This window comes from Apus apus, chromosome 2, assembly GCF_020740795.1.
Source record: "Apus apus isolate bApuApu2 chromosome 2, bApuApu2.pri.cur, whole genome shotgun sequence".
Classification (NCBI taxonomy): domain Eukaryota; kingdom Metazoa; phylum Chordata; class Aves; order Apodiformes; family Apodidae; genus Apus; species Apus apus.
Window position 1 is genome coordinate 2,429,855 of NC_067283.1, and position 18,764 is coordinate 2,448,618.

At 50.3% G+C, this 18,764-nt stretch overlaps 1 protein-coding gene across 1 annotated transcript in view; it reads right to left on the reverse strand.

Moving 5' to 3' along the window:
• Positions 1-17,799, reverse strand: part of WNT9A (Wnt family member 9A) — a 62,004-nt gene extending 44,205 nt beyond the window's left edge. Inside the window, exon 1 of the mRNA XM_051611767.1 lies at positions 17,672-17,799. Within this exon, the coding sequence (XP_051467727.1) occupies positions 17,672-17,766 (95 nt within the window). The 5' untranslated portion in view covers positions 17,767-17,799. The remainder of the gene's footprint in view (positions 1-17,671) is intronic.
• Between the last annotated feature and the right edge of the window lie 965 nt (positions 17,800-18,764).

Consider the following 18,764-nt stretch of genomic DNA (forward strand, 5'->3'; position numbering starts at 1 on the left):
TTCTTTCAGCCATGCACAAACTGCTACAGGGAAGGAAGGAGTTCCTCAGCAGTGAGAAAATAAGATTAAAATGGCTTATGGTTCAACCAGAGAAACTTCCATCACCTATTAGAGGAAAACCTTTATCGCTGGGAAGTGAAGCACTGCTGAAAGCAGCCAGGCTCACAGCAGAGCATCAAGCACTTGAAAGGTTGGTGTGGGAAAGTGTCTGCCAGTGACTGCTCAGACACTTGCAAATAGGGGCTTTTCCAGACCTATTTTATAATCCAGCTATGGCAGGATGTTGTGTCCATTTCTGCTCCTCAAAATAAAACCCAACAAACTGGAACATCTCCAAACACGTGGTTAGAAAGGGACCACTGGCAGCTTTGGGCGTGCCTCTCCTCCGCCATCTGCATGGCCATAAGAAAGCTGCAGGCTTTGCATGGCAGCACAGTAGGTCCTTTGAGGGGCTTCAGAGCTGCAGCACTGAGCAATCTCACAGCCCCAGTGCAACAGGATCCACATCCCACTTGTGTGCGTTGCCTTTTCCCTTGTCCACAGCCTGCAGGACACCAGGTGACCTTCCATAGGAGCCATGGAAAAACTCGAGCTTAAGAAACTGAAAGTTTGTTCCTCCCCAACCCCCAACAGCTGATCCAGCTGCCAACTGCTCCTGTGACCACCCAAACTGCTCACCTACTTCTTAGCTGATGATAAACTAAGTAGTGGAGTTGAAATAGCATAAACAGGGGGAGACTCAAGGAGAGAAGGGTGAAGTTACACAGGGCTAATAGCAAAATAAACCTTCACTCTGGCAGGCTGAAGAAGCAGCATCAAGAGCAATGTTGGCACTCACTGGCTTTAACCCTTCCTTTCTTCAGCCACCATCCCTGTAGAAGATGACAAATAGTCACCTCCTCCCTTCCCCAGCTGGCTGGCAGCCACACAGCAGAGATTAAATTTGGGTCCAGAGCAACAAAACAAGGATCTCCTGTAAAGCCCAAGGGGTCAGGATGGTATTAAACTGGTTAATGGACCACAGGCATGGGGCTGGAGGGCCTCATCTGCAGAGGAGGTCAGTGCTTCCCCCCCCCCTCTTCTTCAGAAAGTAGAGCTAAAGGTTTAAGGTCTGTATAAAGGAAAAAAAGTTACATTGTGATCATTTTACTGCCCTGCTCAGAGAAGAGAAGGCTGCAGGGAGGCCTTATAACAGCCTTCCAGTACCTGAAAGGGCTACAGGAAAGCTGTAGAGGGACATTAGAGGCATGGAACGATAGGTCAAGGAGGAACAGTTTCAAAATCAAAGTGAGGACATATACATCGGATGTTAGAAATCATTCCCTCTGAGTGTGGTGAGACACTAGCCCAGATTGCCCAGAGATGCTGTAGATGCCCCCTTCCTGGAAGTGCTCAAGGGCAGGTCGGATGGGGTTTGGAGCAGTCTGGTCTAGTGAAAGACATCCCTGCCATTGGCAGGGAAGTTGGAACTGGATGATCTTTAAGGACCCAAATCAAACTCAAACCATTCTACAATGCCATTATCTTCCCCTCACATGGCACTGGCAGGAAGCCCCTCCTCTCCCCAGTGTTTACATCATTTGACACTTAACAGAGAAAAATCCAGTCCTACCCAGCTCTCCTCAAAGCAAGAGATGCTTGCTCAGGTTGTCACAGAAGCAATGATTATTTTGCACTCAAGCTTCAGGGAAACAGAAGCCAATCTCTTTCACAAGCACAGCTCATCTTCAACTGGAGAGTTAAATTACTGAGCTAAGAGGATGAATGTGCTGGTGGTGAAGTGCTCCCATTTTATCCAGTGAGTTGAGAACAGCAGAGAAAAATTGGTGCATGACTCACCAGCCTGCATTTTTAAGTGAAAAAGCAAGGAACTTGGTCTGAAGAACTGAAAAAGGAACTCACAGAAAGGAAAAAAATGAAGAGTAAAAAACCAAACAGGCAAAAGAGAAGAAACACCTCAACTGGGCAATTTCAAAGACCAAATCAGCAGATGCAGGAGCTCTTCACAGGAGCCAGTTCACACATTAGCCTCAGTAATGTGTTTGCAGCTTTATATCTGAGAGGCTGCCTATATTAGTCATCTGTAAGGGGACACTTCAGCAATGTTAACTGGAATGAATTGAGCACAGGAATGCAAAGTAGGGTGGTTAAACCACATCAAATTTGAAGGAGTGCCTCCACACAAGGCTCTAAAGTGCCCTTTAATTCAGGTTAGCCCGATTTGCATTGAAATCAAGTATGTTAAAGTGAATTAAGGATCTTTAATCTCCAAGGAGAGTGTTTCCACCAGGGCTAGTTAAGAGTAATTGAACTAATCCACTTTAAAAGTCAGTTCAGATTAGTTGTGCTAAGTGGCTGTGCAGATGAGGCCTGGGAGCAGAGAGACTGTCTCTAGCATGCAATAGTCACATCAATCTGCTCTGGGAGGACAGCTACAGCAAGGCTGTTTTGCTATCCAGAGGCTGGGAGTGGTCCAAGAAATTCAAATAAGAACACTAATAGAAATGTCTACTTGTGCTTGACAGGTGCCATCTGGTTGCAACTGAAGGCATTTTCCACATGTATTTTCCTGTACATGCCATATATACTGGGCATGGCCAAGGGAGAAGTTGTTTTTATGGGCAGCTCAGAGACCAGGTTGCTACTCCAAAAAGTGCTGGCAGCATCTCTTGCTCAAGCCATGCTTGAATTTCACATCCCCTCACAGAAATATGGAATACATGTTTGCAGGTCCCCACACCCTCCATCCCAGAGATGTCTGGAGCTATGGGTTCAGCAGAGGAGTGAAGGGACCATCTCCACCATACACTAATGGCTGGGGGTGGTTGGTTTCCCCATTTTGTGCTATCACACCCACCCCACTCTTCTGCAAGCTCCCAGAGTGTTACTCAGCTGTCACTGGTTTCCACCCTAGCTTTTCCACTGGTTAGGTCAAAACCAGTTTGAACCCACACATTTCCCATAGAAACAGAGAAAGGGAAGCTAAGAAGGGACAACAGAACTCGAAGAGCCAACAACCTCCCCAAACCCCCATCCTGCTCCAGTTACTACTACAGGTGCCCCCCACCCAGACCAGGCAGCAGCACAGAGCAGACTCAGCACAGGTTTTGCCTTTCTAGGAGAGCACCAAGCCCCTCTGATCCCAGCCAGTTCTTCCCCAGCTAAGAATAATCCCCCAGCTGCTGTTTGATTTACACATCACCATGGATGCGCAGTGGTTTTTATCTGGTGGATACACAGGGGGAGAGGGAGAAAGTCTGTGTGTGTTCATTCTAGTTAATGTTTCCTGTGTGGTTCAGGCCGTTATGCCTACAGGTATGTTTGTTCCACTACTTTAGCAAACCAGCAGACTTTTTAATGGAACTGTTGATATTTTTCCTGGCTGATCCTCCTGGAGAGACCAGGCAGTGTACAAGTGAAGTTCATTCCTAGCTCCAGCCTGAAGCTACTCTCCTCTTGGGACCACAGGGAATTGAAGGTTTCCATTGCACTGGTCAGATTTCTTCCTTCTCCAGCCTTCAAGTTTTAGATACACAAACAGAGGCTCTCAGGCAGCTGGCAGTAGCAAGAGAAATGTGGGGCTGGTGCTTTATGCAAGGGCAGCAGCTGTGCTGAGAATCCAGCCATGAATCTCTGAGCAAGGCTCTGGAAAAGGATAATGGGTGCAACACTGAACCCCTGAAACGAAGCCCCAGGTACAAGATTTGTTCTGCAGTCAGGTCCTGCAGGCTGAAGCCAGGGGTTTCCTGTTTCTTATCATTTCAGAGATCACTGGGGAATCAGTAGATCCCCTGTACTTTTGTCTTAAAGTCTCCTTTATTGCTGCAACGGGAGCAGTAACTCCAACCCAGAGGCCTCTGCTTCATCAGGCATCTATAGAAGACACTTTCAGGTATCATCCATAGTCCAGCAGCCCTTTGTGATCCTGAGAACAGCCAAGGGATGTGCACCAAGTCCCTGACTCAGTTCACAGGCTGCTCCCACCAAGAACAGCCCCATTTTACAAGCTGAAGTACCCTGAGGTTAATGGATGTGCCCAAAGCCATGCAGAGGTCTGGAAAACTTTCTGCTGCCTTCACTCCCATGGAGCAATCGGCTAAAACTTACCCCAGGCTTCTAGACACATCCAGATGGGTCAGACACCAGCTCTAGAGCCACTTCAATTGAAAGCACTTGAAAGGAGTGCTCCAAAGAGCTCTGGTGACAGTCAACGGCCCCACACAAACAGGGAAAAGCATCTGTTTGGACAAGCCTACCCCACAGCTCCTGCCCCTGTGCTGCTGATGTGTCCAATTAGAATGGAAGCACAGCACCCCTGACAGCAGCTCATCAGCATCCTACCGTAATCAGCCTCTGAATGCAGGTGGGGTCACCAACCATTTCCCCACCATAAGGTACCCTCTTGACTACAGCCTGGTCTGCAAGGGAGAGCATTCAACCCCACCCATGTCCCCCAGCCAGGGGACATGGTAAAAAATAAGGCCAGTGTCACCACAGAACAGGGTCATCAAGCCTGGTGCAATCCTAAAGTCTGGTGAGTCAGAAGGCCAAGCCTTCAAGCTCCCCTCCCCCTTCCAAACGCCAGCTCCAGCTCTCAGATTTTCCATGAGTTTTGCAGCAGCCCAAGCAAGAGCCTCCAGGGATGCAGTGATGAGGGAGGATGCTCTCCTCTTAACCTGGTACCTCCCACCAAGCCAGTGTCTGGGACAGCCCACAGGGAACCTAGTCCATGAACTGGGGGAGACTAGGATCACAAGGTCCCCAGAGACAAACTCTTAGTTCTAAGGCATCTCCACTATATCATAGAATGGGTTGAGTTGAAAGGGACCTTAAAGATTATTTAGTTTAACCCCCCCTGCAGGAACTGGGACAACTCCCACTAGACCAGGTTGCTCCAAGCCCCATCCAGCCTAGCCTTGAACACTTTCAGCACTGGGGCAGCCACAGCCTCCCTGGGCAACCTTTCTAATCACAGAATGTTAGGGGATTAAGTGACCTCTGGAGATCAAGTCCAACCCTCCTGCCAGAGCAGGACCACCACAGAATCTAGGGCAGGTCACTCAAACACATCTGATGTCTAAACTAAATCTAACCTCCTCCAGTTTAAAGTCATTACCCTTTGTCCTTTTGCTGTATGTTATCTCTTAGGCCAAGCATCTGTCCTGCACTTTGCAGAGACAGGTCTCTGCCTATGAACACTTTCATCAGCTACAAAATCCAGCAGGGAGGTTATGGCTTGCAACACTGACCCCAGGCACTGCTCAAAGCCCTCTTTAGTCCAGTTCACCCTCTCCCAAGAGCAGCTCTTCAGCCTCAGTCCTCTTCAAACCCATGCTAAGCCTCTGGGTTTCCAGAGTCAACATGGGACAAGCCAGAAGATAGAAATAGTCACCAGGGATGCAACATAGCCATGTTAATGAGCCAAAGGAAGTGCTGGATCTTTGGTTAGACCCTGTAACTCATCTTAAGTGGCTGTTTCACCTCTGACCTCTCAGATCAACTTGCTAACCACAGACTGGGAAATAGCTCCCAGCAGGAGATTTATCTTTGGCAACGGCTGAAAACATCCCTACCCCCCTCACCTTTGATTAGAGAAAGGTCCAGAGACACAGAAAGAGCTATGCTATAAGTCTGCCAGGTATTTCAAGATCTCACCTTACACTGGAAGAGGATTAGGGCTAGAAAAGAATTTTGTCAAGATTAAGCAAGACAAGTCAGTTCTTTTAAATAAAGTATCAGTTCTGGTGAACTGTCCCCAGAGGGGATGGGGCTCCAGGGTAGGGTTTCTTGTCAGGGGAGATGGGCAGCCCTGCAGAGCTGCAGCACAGGAGGACTTGCAGCACAGCAGTAACATGAACTGTGTCCCTGAGCTGGGCAAGCTCCACTGAAGTCACTGGTTACTCTGGGAGACTTCCCTGTATCCATCATCAATGGGGCTGGCTCAAAAGGATTTTCCCAAGTTGGATCTTAATCCTAAGTGCCATCACATCAAGCTGCCCTGGCTCCCCAGCTGAATACCCCACCCTGAGCTGAAATTGGCTCCCAGATACTGTCATAGCTCTTTCATTCACATCTTAACTCCCACCTGAGCAAGACCAAAGCTGGTTCTATATGATGGAGAAGCTCAGCTCCAAAGCTGTGTCACTGAGAGAGGCAGGGGCTGGCAGTGCTGCAACATGCCCTAGGTCAGGGAGGTCCAGATGCTCCTGCACCTCAGGAAGGACACTGGAAGCCTCCTTTGAGACTATGGAAGCGGGGTATCCAGGCGTCTGCAAACTTGGATGAGTCAGGATAGTCATGCTTGAGGCTTGAGAGCAGCAGGTTGTAAAGAAGCTGAGAAACACCAAAGTACACTGTGGCCTTCCTAGGCTAAACTCAAGTGGAGGCACATTTTTGTGGGAGATGCCCCTACCCATGCAGGGGGGGCTGGAACTAGATGATCTTTAAGGTCCCTTCCAACCCAGCCTAAGTATTTTGCAATGCTGGGTCCTCACTCACACACCTCAGTCCTTAGAAGAGGCTCCCCACCCATAGAAGACAGGTCAGATTGCTTTTCCATGGGAGTCAGGAGACATTGAAGTCAAAGCAAAATTTGGGGAAAGGAAGACCATCTGGGAAAGGATCTGGTAGACCTTCTGCAGGCATCTACCCTTCCTGCAGACAGAGGGAGGAGCTGCAGTGTTAAGGTGAAGCATGGTAGATCCCTACCAAAAAACCCACATCCTAGCAGTGCTCTGAAGTCTTCACACTCAGTGAGGCATTGTATTTGTCACCAGAGTAAAATGAAGCCCTCTAAGCTCAGCTTCGAGCACAGCCAAGAAGCACTACAGGGGTATGGTTTAGTGGTGGACTTGGCAGTGTGCTAGGTTAACAGTTTGACTTCATGATCTTAAAGGTCTTTTCCAGCCAAAATGATTCTACAGTTCTATGAGCACACAGATCGAATGCCTCACCTTGGCAACTTCAGAGAGCAAGGTGTTTACTAACAGTAATCAAAAAAATATGGAGCTGGAAAGCCCCACAAGAGGTCCTTTGAAACTGCAGAACTAGAGTCATCTACAATCTTCAGTTGCAATCTCTAACAGAAGTGCAGTTATGCCCCCCAGGGCTGCCTGGCTTTGTTTGGTTGCAATCCCAAGCATGAGATCACCAATCTTTAAAAAAAAAAATGAACCCACAGAGAAGACATTACAATGAGGACACTTACAGGGCTGAGCTCACCATAGCAGTGAAAGCCAATCAATGCACCCAACTCAGCAGGGGTTCACACAGCAAGATGGGAAGAGTGGCTGGAGAGCTGCCATGCAAAAAAGGACCTGGGGGGTGTTGGTTGACAGAAGCTGAATATGAGCCAGCATGTGCCCAGGTGGCCAAGAAGGCTGCCAGCATCCTGGCTTGTATGAGAAATATTGTGGCCAGCAGGACCAAGGCAGAGACTGTTTCTCCTGTGCTCAGCACTGCTGAGGGCACACCTCAAATCTTGGGTTCAGTGCTGGGCCCCTCACTCCAAGAAGGACACTGAGGTGCTGGACCATATCCAGAAAAGGGCAATGGAACTGGGGAAGGGGCTGGAGCAGGGTCTGACCAGAAGCAGCTGAGGGAAATAGGGGTGTTCAGCCTGGAGAACAGAAGGCTGAGGGAAGACTTGCCTGAGAGGAGGTTGGAGCAAGGGGAGGAGTCAGTCTCTTTTCCTTGGTAAGGAGTGACAGAACAAGAGCAAACAGCCTGAAGTTGTGCCAGGGGGGGTTAGGTATAGATATTAGGATAAACTTCTTCCTCAAGAGGGTTTTCAGGCCCTGACACAGGCTGCCCAGGACAGTGATGGAATCACCATCCCTGGACAGATTTCCAAGCCATGTAGATATGGTGCTGAGGGACATGGTTTAATGGTGGCCTTGGCAGTGCTGGGTTAATGGTTGGAACTGATGATCTTCAAGGTCTTTTCCAACCAAAACAACTGGATGATTCTATATAGCTGTAGGCAGACCATGAGGACTAGGGCATAGCCATGCCCCTGGGCAGTTTCTTTTAGTCAGTCAGGTGGGGAAGTCAACAAAAAAACCCCACACCATAGCAAGCAAGTAATGAGAGCAACCTGCCAGGCTGTGCATGCCAGAGCTCAGCAGATGGGCACTCCTCTGTAACATGAGCACTTGGTGATCCTGCAGCCCCACCAACGGCCCCCCCAGCCAAGCCTCCAAGGGGTCAGTGAGCACCAGTGCACTCCTGCACACGCTGTAGCAACGCACAGCACACTCCCACAGGCAGAGCTGGGGAAGCTGTCACCTACAGCTGATTGATGACAGCAGGGAATATAAATAAGGTCTTTGTGGAGGTGAAAGCTAAAGGGTAATAACTTGCCCTGGCTGAAAGTTAGAACAGGTATTCTTGAAGACATGGGTGAGTCTGTCTTGCTAGGTGTTCATCTGGCAGCGCTGATGCTTTTGGAGCAGAGTCATCACCAGCTTTCCTTTTGGGAAGAAGCTAGGAGGTGCTTGAGATACAGAAGCAGGAAACTCAGTGTCAAGCCATGGGCTCTGTGCATCAAAGGTTTTTCAGCTCAGAGACAGCTCCAGGGAGACCTGAGAGCACCTTCTAGTGCCTGAAGGGGCTGCAGGAGAGCTGAGGATGGACCTTTTAACAAGGTTATGGAGTGATGGGATGAGGGGGAATGGTTTCAAGCTGAAAGAGGGGAGATTGAGGTAACATATCAGGAAGAAATTCTTTAGTGTGAGGGTGGTGAGACACTAGCCCAGGTTTCCCAGAGAATGTGTGGGTGTTCCATCACTGGAAATGTTCAAAGCCAGGTTGGATGGGGCTTGGAGCAACCTGGTCTAGTGAGAGGTGTCCCTGCCATGCAGTGGGGTTGGAACCAGATGATCTTGAAGGTGCCTTCCAACCCAAACTGTTCTGTGATTCTACAGACTTAGCAGTCTGGCACACCTACCTGTATGTTACACATGAAGGCATCACTCAGGGGTCAGACTCAAGACATACTCTTGTGTATGGAAGGAAAGGAAACTTCATTTTGCTGGACTCAAACAATGGAGGAAAAAAATGAGTAGACCAAGAGGAGATGGAAGCTAATTCTTCTGCTTCATAGCTGACCCCTTCCAAAAAAAACTTGGTGTTGGAAGCAACAGTTGGTTGACCCTACTTTCTCTGGGAGACTGCTCAACAATTTGGAGAAGCTCAACAGCAGACCACAGCTCTGGCTAAACTTTAGCCCATTTAGTCCCAGCCAGACAGGGCCACTTGACAGGTCTTTAAGTAAACCTCAGGTATTCTATAGTCATCTTGGTACTTCAGTCACATAGAATCACAGAATGGTTTGGGTTGGAAGGGACCTTAAAGACCATCTAGTTCCAACCCCCTGCATGGGCAGGGACACCTCCCACCAGCCCAGGCTGCTCCAAGTCCCATCCAACCTGCCCTTTGACACTGCCAGGGATGGGGCAGCCAGAACATCTAGGGGAAAATCAGATGTTGCTGCACAGCACAAGCAGCCACCTCCTGCACAGTAAACAGCCAGTTATGCTGCTTCAGTCTCTGGAAGACTCAGAACAGTTTTTCCAAGAACGGAAACTTTTGCTGCAACTGTGAAACTCGTCCACCCAGTGCTCAGCAAATGCAGAAGTCAACACAAGCTAGCTTTCCCAAAACTCCAAGCATCTGGCCACCTAATTAATACTAAATTAATAATCTAGGCCAAATGAACCCACTCCTAAAATTCATGCCAACTCCCATACAGCCTGACATCACGTCAACATGCACTGCACACTCCACACTGCCTTCCAAGCCAGCACAGACTCAGCATTCATGTCAAATACTGTTGAGTTTGCATGTTCTACAGTGGATGCATAGAAGAGCTGTGTTGCTCTGTGTTCTTTCCAAAAAGAAGAGTTCAAGTTTTTTCAACCTATCATTTCCCCTTCCTCCCCCAAATAATCCTTCAACAACTGAATTAACTAAATACTCCCCACACCTTAGAAGAATGATTTAAGGTCACAAGAAGACTGGAAGACCACACAGCACATGCAGGAGCTGTTGGATCCATTTGAAATAGGGTTCTCTGCAACAGCTAAGGAAAAAACAGCCAGATTTTTGTATCAGCCAAAGCAAATCCAGTAACTGCTATGTTTATCCATGTAGTCAAAATACTCCCTGTTCCACTTAGCACAGTGCAAACATGCATTACAATAAAATGTAAAGCTTACTGAGCTGATAAACTTCATAAGTGTATTTTATGACAGTATCTGAAGAGATAAGGCTCATTAGCACTTACAGCCATGCTCGGAGGGAACCTTAAAAAGCTTGGTTTAAAACAGGGGAAAAGAGGAAAAACTTGAGACTAGACAACCAAAACACAGCTTCTAAATCCATTCCACCCAGAATCATAGTCATTTCTAGCTCCTGCTCAAATTGACCTGAGCTGGCTCCCCACCTTTAGGCTTGGCAAGTTAGGAGAACATACCCTACCTGCAGCCAGATCATGTGCTGGTCCAGGACCTGCAGCACCAATCTCCCTGCAACCACGTTCTGCAGGAGAAGCAGTAGCCTCCCATCAGCATTTAACAGTGGAAGCAACAGGCTCTCTGCTTGATGGTTGCTAAGATTGAGAAACCAATTGCATTAACATGCTACAAGCCACCAGGGAGCTTTTTTTGGCTGCACAGAGAAAGGCTGCTTCGTTATGGAGGGAAGCCAGCAGCTCAGCATGTCTGCAGTCTGGGAAGCCAGGTACATGAGATTTCTTGGATTGCTTCAACACACACCCTCAGTGAAGCACTGGGAAGCTGGCAGGTTGCTACCTGGGCCATCAGGGTACTAAGGCTTTTAGTGTGACTAAAGTGCCATCCCACCCAAGCATGGTTTCTCCAGGAGGCAGTTGTGACTGCATGGTTAGGGCATAGAGAGACCTTTCACATACACCAGATGAAGATGTTTGAATGCATTGACCCTTGTCTCAAATGTCTCAGGCAGTAAACATAAGAATGAGTTGTCCCACATGTATGCTAGAGCACTCAAGCAACCAGAAAACTCAAGCCCTGAAGATGCCACATTGCTCCATGAACCTGGAGCAGAGGATGCACATGGGGCTTCTGGCAGAAGTTTACATCTCTGGTAGTCTCATACCATGTTCAAAACAGTCTCTTCCATGGAGATATACCAATGTAGCTTCTCCTCAGTCTCAAAAAATCTTCAAAACCTCCTTCCAACCTAAGTCCCTCTTAGAAAGCAGCTATGCACAGGTGACATAAGAGGCAGACAGAGCAGGCAAGTGTAGACTTCACCTATTCTGAACTGAGTTTAAGGTCCTACCACCCCTGTGCATCTCTGCATCACAAATTGCCTCATGCAGAGGAAACATTGGTGATGCTCACTGGTCCAGTAACTCCTCTTGCTGGTCAGACTCCTCCACGAATACAGATGACATAGCTCAGTGTTTTATGGCTTGGCTTTTCCAAAAAAAAAAATCTCAAGGAGCCTTTAAAAATCATCTTTTCACCTAGGGAAACACCAGGAATAAAACCACTGTCAGCATCTCCCTAAATGAAGGCAATGGAGCATCCCTGGGACAGGAACATCTCCAGGAGGCAATTACACCAAGTCTGCAAGCACAGTGGATTAAGCAAACAGGAAAAAAAAAAATGAAGAAAGCAGCAAAGACTGACAAAACCCAGTCTGATTAGAAAGATTCAAACTAAGATGCACCACACCAGGTTCTCTGTGCAATCTTCCAGACTTCCCACTTAACCCTCCCCCTTCCCAATCCCACAATCTAATTCAATTACCCACCACTGAATAAGCCTTAAGGCGATTCTCATTACCCCTTGATAAAGCACAAGGCCTTTAATTATTAAACACTCATGGGCTTTTTGTGTTTGGGTTGTGGGGCTGGACTCCCTTTTATTGTTGTTAGCAGCTTCCAGAAAGCAAGTTAATCATTGACCAAGCCTTTCACCAGGAGACCAGAGTCCCATAGACTCCTGGGCTCTAGTTCTGCATCACCAGTCACACTAAAAAAAAGTCACTGGCCTCCTCCTGCTTTCCCAAGTATCACTTAATATTCTCCTAATGAGCCATCTTCTCCCCCTGAGGAGTCATCTGCAGCACTGGTGACCCTGGCCAAGAAAACATGCAGTATTTGGTGACCATTGTATGCAGCCACTGTGTCCATTAACCAGTTGAGTTCAGAGATGGCCTCAATGTCTTTCTAAGAAAGGGAAACTGAGGCACAAGGTAGTGGTCCCTGAGTTTCAAGCAACATGGCCAATCCAGTACATGAGTCCAAGATTCACTAATCCATGTCTGAATAAACATTGTTCCATCCTCTGATCATAGTGCAGATGAAGGAAGCTTTCAGATACTTCCCACTCTACTCTGGGACTGAACTGGTTCCCCAGGGCTGATGATGGAAGTCTGGTGGACTGTAGTTGCATACAATTATTTTTCCAAATGTTCCTGTGTTTGTCACCACCCTTACGGCGCTTCATCAGTTCCAGTGCCACCTTCAAGCATCAACAATGTAAGGGCTTCTTCTGGCCATGAGGTTCCCATTTGCAAAGGGATGGAGGTTAAACACAGCTTTCAATTGACCCAGAGAGGCCAACTTTGGGAGAGAAACCAGTCAGGACTCAGACAGATCAGTCTCTACGTGACAATTCACCCAGTTCAAAAGGAACAGGGGAAAAAAAAGTCAGGCACACCCTTCCTATTCCCAAGAAAACCAGAAATCCAGCACCTTAAAACCAGCATCACCACCTAGAAAAAGCAGACCACCACAGGGTGGGATGGCAAAGCCACCCTCCCAGCCCCAGGAGCTGCCTCCTTACACTCCAGCTGTGTTTGCCTGCGTGCCACATTCCTCCCTCACCACCCGAGTCCAGGTTTTGTTTTTTTGGGTTGTGCTGACAACCAGCTGCTCCATCTCACACACGCCAGAGACGACTGGCCTGTCTGGAAAGCCAACACACTGTGGCCTGGCTATGCAGCAGCTTCCTGAGGAGTTCACACGCCTTCAGCCGGAGCTGCAAATGCCAGTGTGTGGCCCCACACTACCATCAAGTGACAGGTACAGAAATTCTTGATAGGCATGAGCTGTGTTAGTACCTACAGTAGCCCACAGGCTGTAAAAAAAAAAAACAACAAGCAGCAAAGCCTGCCAGCACCAGTGGGCTTCCTTCTATTGGAGAGGACACTCAGGTTGGTGCCACAGTTCAGAAACTCATCCTAACTCACAGCACCCTTAAGAGCCTACCTCATCAGGGTGGTCACAACCCCTGAATATATCTTCAAGTCCAGTATTCAGATCTTTCCTTAACAACTTCAGCAGAATCACACCCTGAGTTGCAGGGCATGTAATACTTCTACCCCAGCAGCAGGGTACCTATTCTGCACCTGCCAACAGGAATAAAAATATATTGCACTTCCCACACCAGAGAAACCTCACCATGCAGCAAGGAACCTGCTCTCACCAGCAAAGTGTTGGTAAATTAGGGCAAGCTATGCTTCCCTTCCCTCCCTCTCCCCCACTCAAGTATTTAAGGGTTCCTGTTGCCTGCGTGCAGTGTAGGGATCAGTTACATTTATGAAGAACATTGCAATCTGTCAATACAAACACTATGTAAGCATGAAGCACTTGTAACATTACTACTGTCTTGACAAGTGTTTGCAGAGGGAGCAGAGCTGCTCGGCTCCTGGAGGAAAGCAGAGCAAGCTTCAACCTGCAGAAGCCAACATTTCTTCCAGCAAGGAAAAAAAAAAAAAGGAGGGGTGCAGCAAAACCAAGTCAGACTATAAATCAGAACACCCAGAAATAAATAGAGGGTGTTTGATTTATGGGCTGGACAGGTTGCAACCTTGGATCCTCCAGGCAGCTCAGGAAAACAGCAAGCTCCTATGGGCCAGTTTGCCTTCCCGCAAGCACCAAGGCACTGCAGGACTGAAGTTAATCACCCCAGCATGGCTAATCTTGTCATCTGCCACTTCCAAAGCCCAGTAGTGCAAGACCCAACAACTCCCAGATGCCACTATGGCATTTCCACCACCCCAAAGTCACATTTCAGAGGAAAGGGAGGGAGGGGAGATACCCACACCCAAAGTTTCTAAGGCACAAGAAAAGCAGAGAAGTGAAATGCAATGCTTTCTCAGGGATCCCAGCAGTCTGGGGCTGCTCCAAACTACCCCCATCAGCCAGTTGTAATATGGTGAAAATTAGTTTTCAGACAGCCCAGCTGCAGAGGCTGAACATAAAAAGCAGGCTCACTTTCAGAGCAGCCAGTGCATCGCAACAAGCCCGTCTCGGCTGCCGCTGATCTGAAGGCAATGCCTCCCCCTCTGGTGTAGACTCAGCCAGCAACAGTCTCCCATACACACTCCTACCCTGAAACACCCCTCAGCATCAGGCATCCTGCTGCATAACTGAACAAGCCATCAGGTCCTGCTCAGTCTTGCGGGCAGGCTTTCTCCTCCATGGCATCAAGAGTTCTCATATCAGGCAAGGCTTAGGAACTGTAGCATCACCACATCCCTCTCAGCTGCTTTGCAGTAATTTAGGCTAACAAACCCCACCCTGAGCTGGAGTCCCCTATAGGGACTCCACTCTGCTCACAGCTGCACATCAGCATCACTTCAGGTCCTGCCTTTGCTCTTAGATCAGCTTCAGATCAAGCGGGCACCTGTTTCTCTCCTGCACCAGGGAGGTCAGCAACACCCAGGGAGCAGCACTGAGGCTGCCAGTGCAACCCTGTGCAAGGGACAAGCCTGTCCCTCCCTTCACCCCAGACAGTGAACTTACCTGAGGCACCTGTTCTAACCAGGCAGCCTGAAGATGGAACAAGACAGTAGCAAGTGCCCCATCTGCACCAACACTTTCTCTCACATACACCAAAGCTACTTCCAAAGTGCATTTATCATTTTTTGGCTGCTTGCACAACCCTCTAAGACACCAGAGAAGCAGCAGCCTCCAACCATGGCCTTCCCACCCCAGCATCTGCCCTCCCCCTCACTAGCTGCCCCTGTGGGGCAGACACAGACATAACTACATGCTGACACAATCTTGTTATCATGTAACCATGCCTGATTCCTGTCCCCCAAGCACTAATTCCCCGCCAGGCCACACATTTGGAGACACTGAATTCTTTCCCTGAAATAAGACAGTGGGGATGGGGTGGAAAGGATCATCCACAGCTGTCCCTATCCCCCACCAGACTGCAGAACAGAGCAGCTAAGCTGCAGCTACAAGTGTGACATCTGTTCAACACAGCCACCTGCTGTGCTCTGTGCCCCACCACCTCCTCCAACAGGGATGGTAGCACCTGGAGCAGAGGGTCTATCTAGCAGGACACCAAAAGGTGTCATGGGGGCTTTGATGACAGCTGGGAAGGAGTGTCCCTTCCCCTGCATAGAAAGGGTGCTGCATTAACTGAGACAACTTTGTTTCAGCTCAGGGTGATGGATCCAGGTTTAGGAAAAATGTATATTAGAATCCAGATGTGCTTCCTTACCTGGAGGATTTCATTCACACATGCATCTAACTTTCAAGCCATAGCAAGAAGAACTAATACCAGCCTTCACAAGGCACTTGCAGAGGCACCAACAGCTCTGCAGGAACAAAATCTTACCTGGTAAAAGCTGGTTGTTTCTCTCCCAACACACAAGTCTGCAGCAAGGAGGGCTCGGCTCTTCCACACACACTTGTTAGATCACATATCATTGAGGATTAGCAGGGACCCTGGACCTCACCACTGACTATAGCCTGGTGTCCCAGCAGCTCAGCAAGTGCAATCTGTGCCTTAGGCTTCTCAGAAGAATAAAGAGGAGATTAGCAGCAGATGCTGCTGCTTCTCTGTGGCTCTAATCAGCAAGCAGAATGCTTTGCATAAGCAAACTTCACTGCACACTGCAGTAGCCCTGGAGCACTTGGAGCAGACATCTGGCTGGGTGCACATCTGGCAGCATCTCCTCTCCCCCTCCTTATTGCCAGTCCCAAATCAGAAACAGCAGCCATACTGAGACAGAGGGAATAACCCAAAGTGGTCAGGACAGACCTAGCAGCACACTTCCCGCAGCTCAACATGTTCACTATGAAATTAAAATCTACACCAGCCACACGAGGCCAGAAGAGAAATCCCAGAAGTAAGAGACTGGAATGAGTTACCTGCCGCACTACAGCAGATACCAGCACCACCTGGATTAACAGGAAAGTTACAACCCAGCCCCTTACAAGCCCTGTCAGTCCCTGAGGCACAGTACAACTACACAGTGCTGGTGGTCTTCAGCAGACACATGACCTACAGGCTCAGCAGAGTGTAATGCTGCAGAAGAGGGCTTTTCCCAAAAACATGCACACGGACAACAGGCTGTTTCCTCAGAAATTCAGCCCCAGCAGCAGGAAGTCAAATGGTTCTTGAGTTGGAAACAGAAGATGTAAGTAGCACTGTTTGGAAAACTTTGCCAGACCACAAGCAATGGACAAGCCTCAACACCAGGATTTGTTTTACTGGAAAGAGGGAGGGGGGGAAACCTGAGGTCTGCTAAAACGTTCTCCAGGGCTGGTCCAGTGGCTCCTACCAGCGGCCACAATACAACATCCCAAAAAGCAGCAAGAACCATCACTCTTGATGAAACTTAAACTGCAACCGCTCTATCAGGTGCTTGCATCCCGTTCCCCAACCAAATCAATTTTGGGATAAGTCTTGAAACAAACAAACAACTAACAAACCCAAACAAAACTCAGCTACACTGACACCCCAAAACCCAAAGGGGGGCTGCACAGATGGAAAGCCAAGCCTACCCTTTGCTGCAGGCTGAAGCCCCCGTGACGTGGCTGGGGGCGGGGGGTCTTCAAGGTGAAGGGATGAGAGGGGGATTTGGCTCCTGCAGTTCAGCCATCGCTTCCCAAGGAATAAGAGAGAAGAGGGGGTCGGAGGAGGGGGGCGAGATGGGGGAACCGGATCCACCTGCGCGGCGGGGCCCGGGCCGGTAGCGCCCCCTGCTGGTCCCGCCTGCGCACCGCGCACAGGTGAGCGCCGGGGGATGCGGAGGCTCCGCGCCTCTCCGCGCTCACCCTCACCTCTGTCGGGAACAAGCTTTGCACCGTCCCGGGCTGCTGATAGCAGCATGCACCCCCCCAAACAATAAAATTTTTTTAAAAATTAAAAACCAACCCAAAAAACAACTAAGTGGCCGGAGTGATGCCGGGACCCACTTGCCAGCACCTGATGCTGAAGCACGTGCTTAAATTAGGGCCAAAAAAACAAGTTTTTCGGGGCTGTCTCATGCTGGTCGGGGGGTCAGAGCACGCAAGGGGAGCCAAGCTCCCCGACCACCCCGGTTCGGGGCCGCTCCGTCGTGGAAGGGAAGAACGAGGCGCTCTCCCGCTCGCAGAGTTTTTGCTTGGGAAAAAAAAAAAAATCACAGCAGCTCCCGGAGAGCCCGGCAACGGGATTAGGGGCGCCGAGCTGAGAGCAGAGGGCACGGGCGGAGAGCCGAGGGGACCGGGCTGTCCTTCCCGGCCCCCTCTCTCGGGGGGCTCCGGGGTGTCAGAGCGGGCGGAGGAGATGCCCGCGCCCACCGAGGGAAGCGGCAGCGCCGGCAGCATCCCCGCCGCGGGCGAGATGCGCAAAATGAAACGAAATTAAAGAAAAGGTGGAGCCGGGGCACCTACCCGAAGTAGGCGGCGGAGGGCCGCGGGGAACAGGCGAGCAGCCCTAGGAGCGCGCAGGAGGAGAGCCAGCCCAGCAGGACGTGTCCATCCAGCATCTTGCAGCGGCGCCGGCGCTGCTCATCTCGTTCCCCCGCCGCGCCCGCTACGGCCCCGCCGCCCGCTCCGGGCTTCTTATAGCGCGGCCGGAGGCGAGAGCCCAGCCGGGGCCGGGGCGGGGCCGGGGCGGGGCCGGGGGGGCGGGGAGGGGCCGGGGGAGGGCAGGGAAAACGTGGGACACTCCCCCGGGAGGCGGGAATTGGGGAGGGAGGGGAGCGGGAAGCGGCGCGGCGGAGAGAGGGGAGAGGGACGGGACGGGGAGGGGGGTGTCAAAGAGGGTGGGGATGGCAGCCGGGAGGTGCCGGGGCTGGGTGTGACACGGCCGGGTGTGCAAGGGATGGGTGTGCAAGGGATGGGTGTGCCAGGGCAGGACAGTCGTGCAAGGGCTGGGTATGCAAGGGCTGGATATGCAAGCGCTGGATGTGGCCCGTCTGGGCAGCTATGCAAGAGCTGGGCAGTCGTGCAAGGGCTGGGTGTGCAAGGGCTGGATATGCAAGCGCTGGATGTGGCCCGTCTGGGCAGCTATGCAAGAGCTGGGCAGTCGTGCAAGGGCTGGGTGTGCAAGGGCTGGATATGCAAGCGCTGGATGTGGCCCGTCTGGGCAGCTATGCAAGAGCTGGGCAGTCGTGCAAGGGCTGGGTGTGCAAGGGCTGGATATGCAAGCGCTGGATGTGGCCCGTCTGGGCAGCTATGCAAGAGCTGGGCAGTCGTGCAAGGGCTGGGTGTGCAAGGGCTGGGCATGCCAAGTCAGGGCAGTCACGCAGGGACTGAGTGTGTCAAGGATGGGCTGCTGTGCAAGGGTTGGGTGTGCAAGGGCTAGATGTGCCAGGCGTGGGCTGGGTGTGCCAGGGGTGGGCAGATGTGCAAAATGTAGATGTGCAAGGGGTGGATCTGCCGCATCTGGACAGCTGTGCAAGGTCTGAGCAGTCGCACAAGGGCTGGACATGCCAGGGTAGGGCATTTGTGCAAGAGACGGGTAGTTGTGCACAGGGTAGGT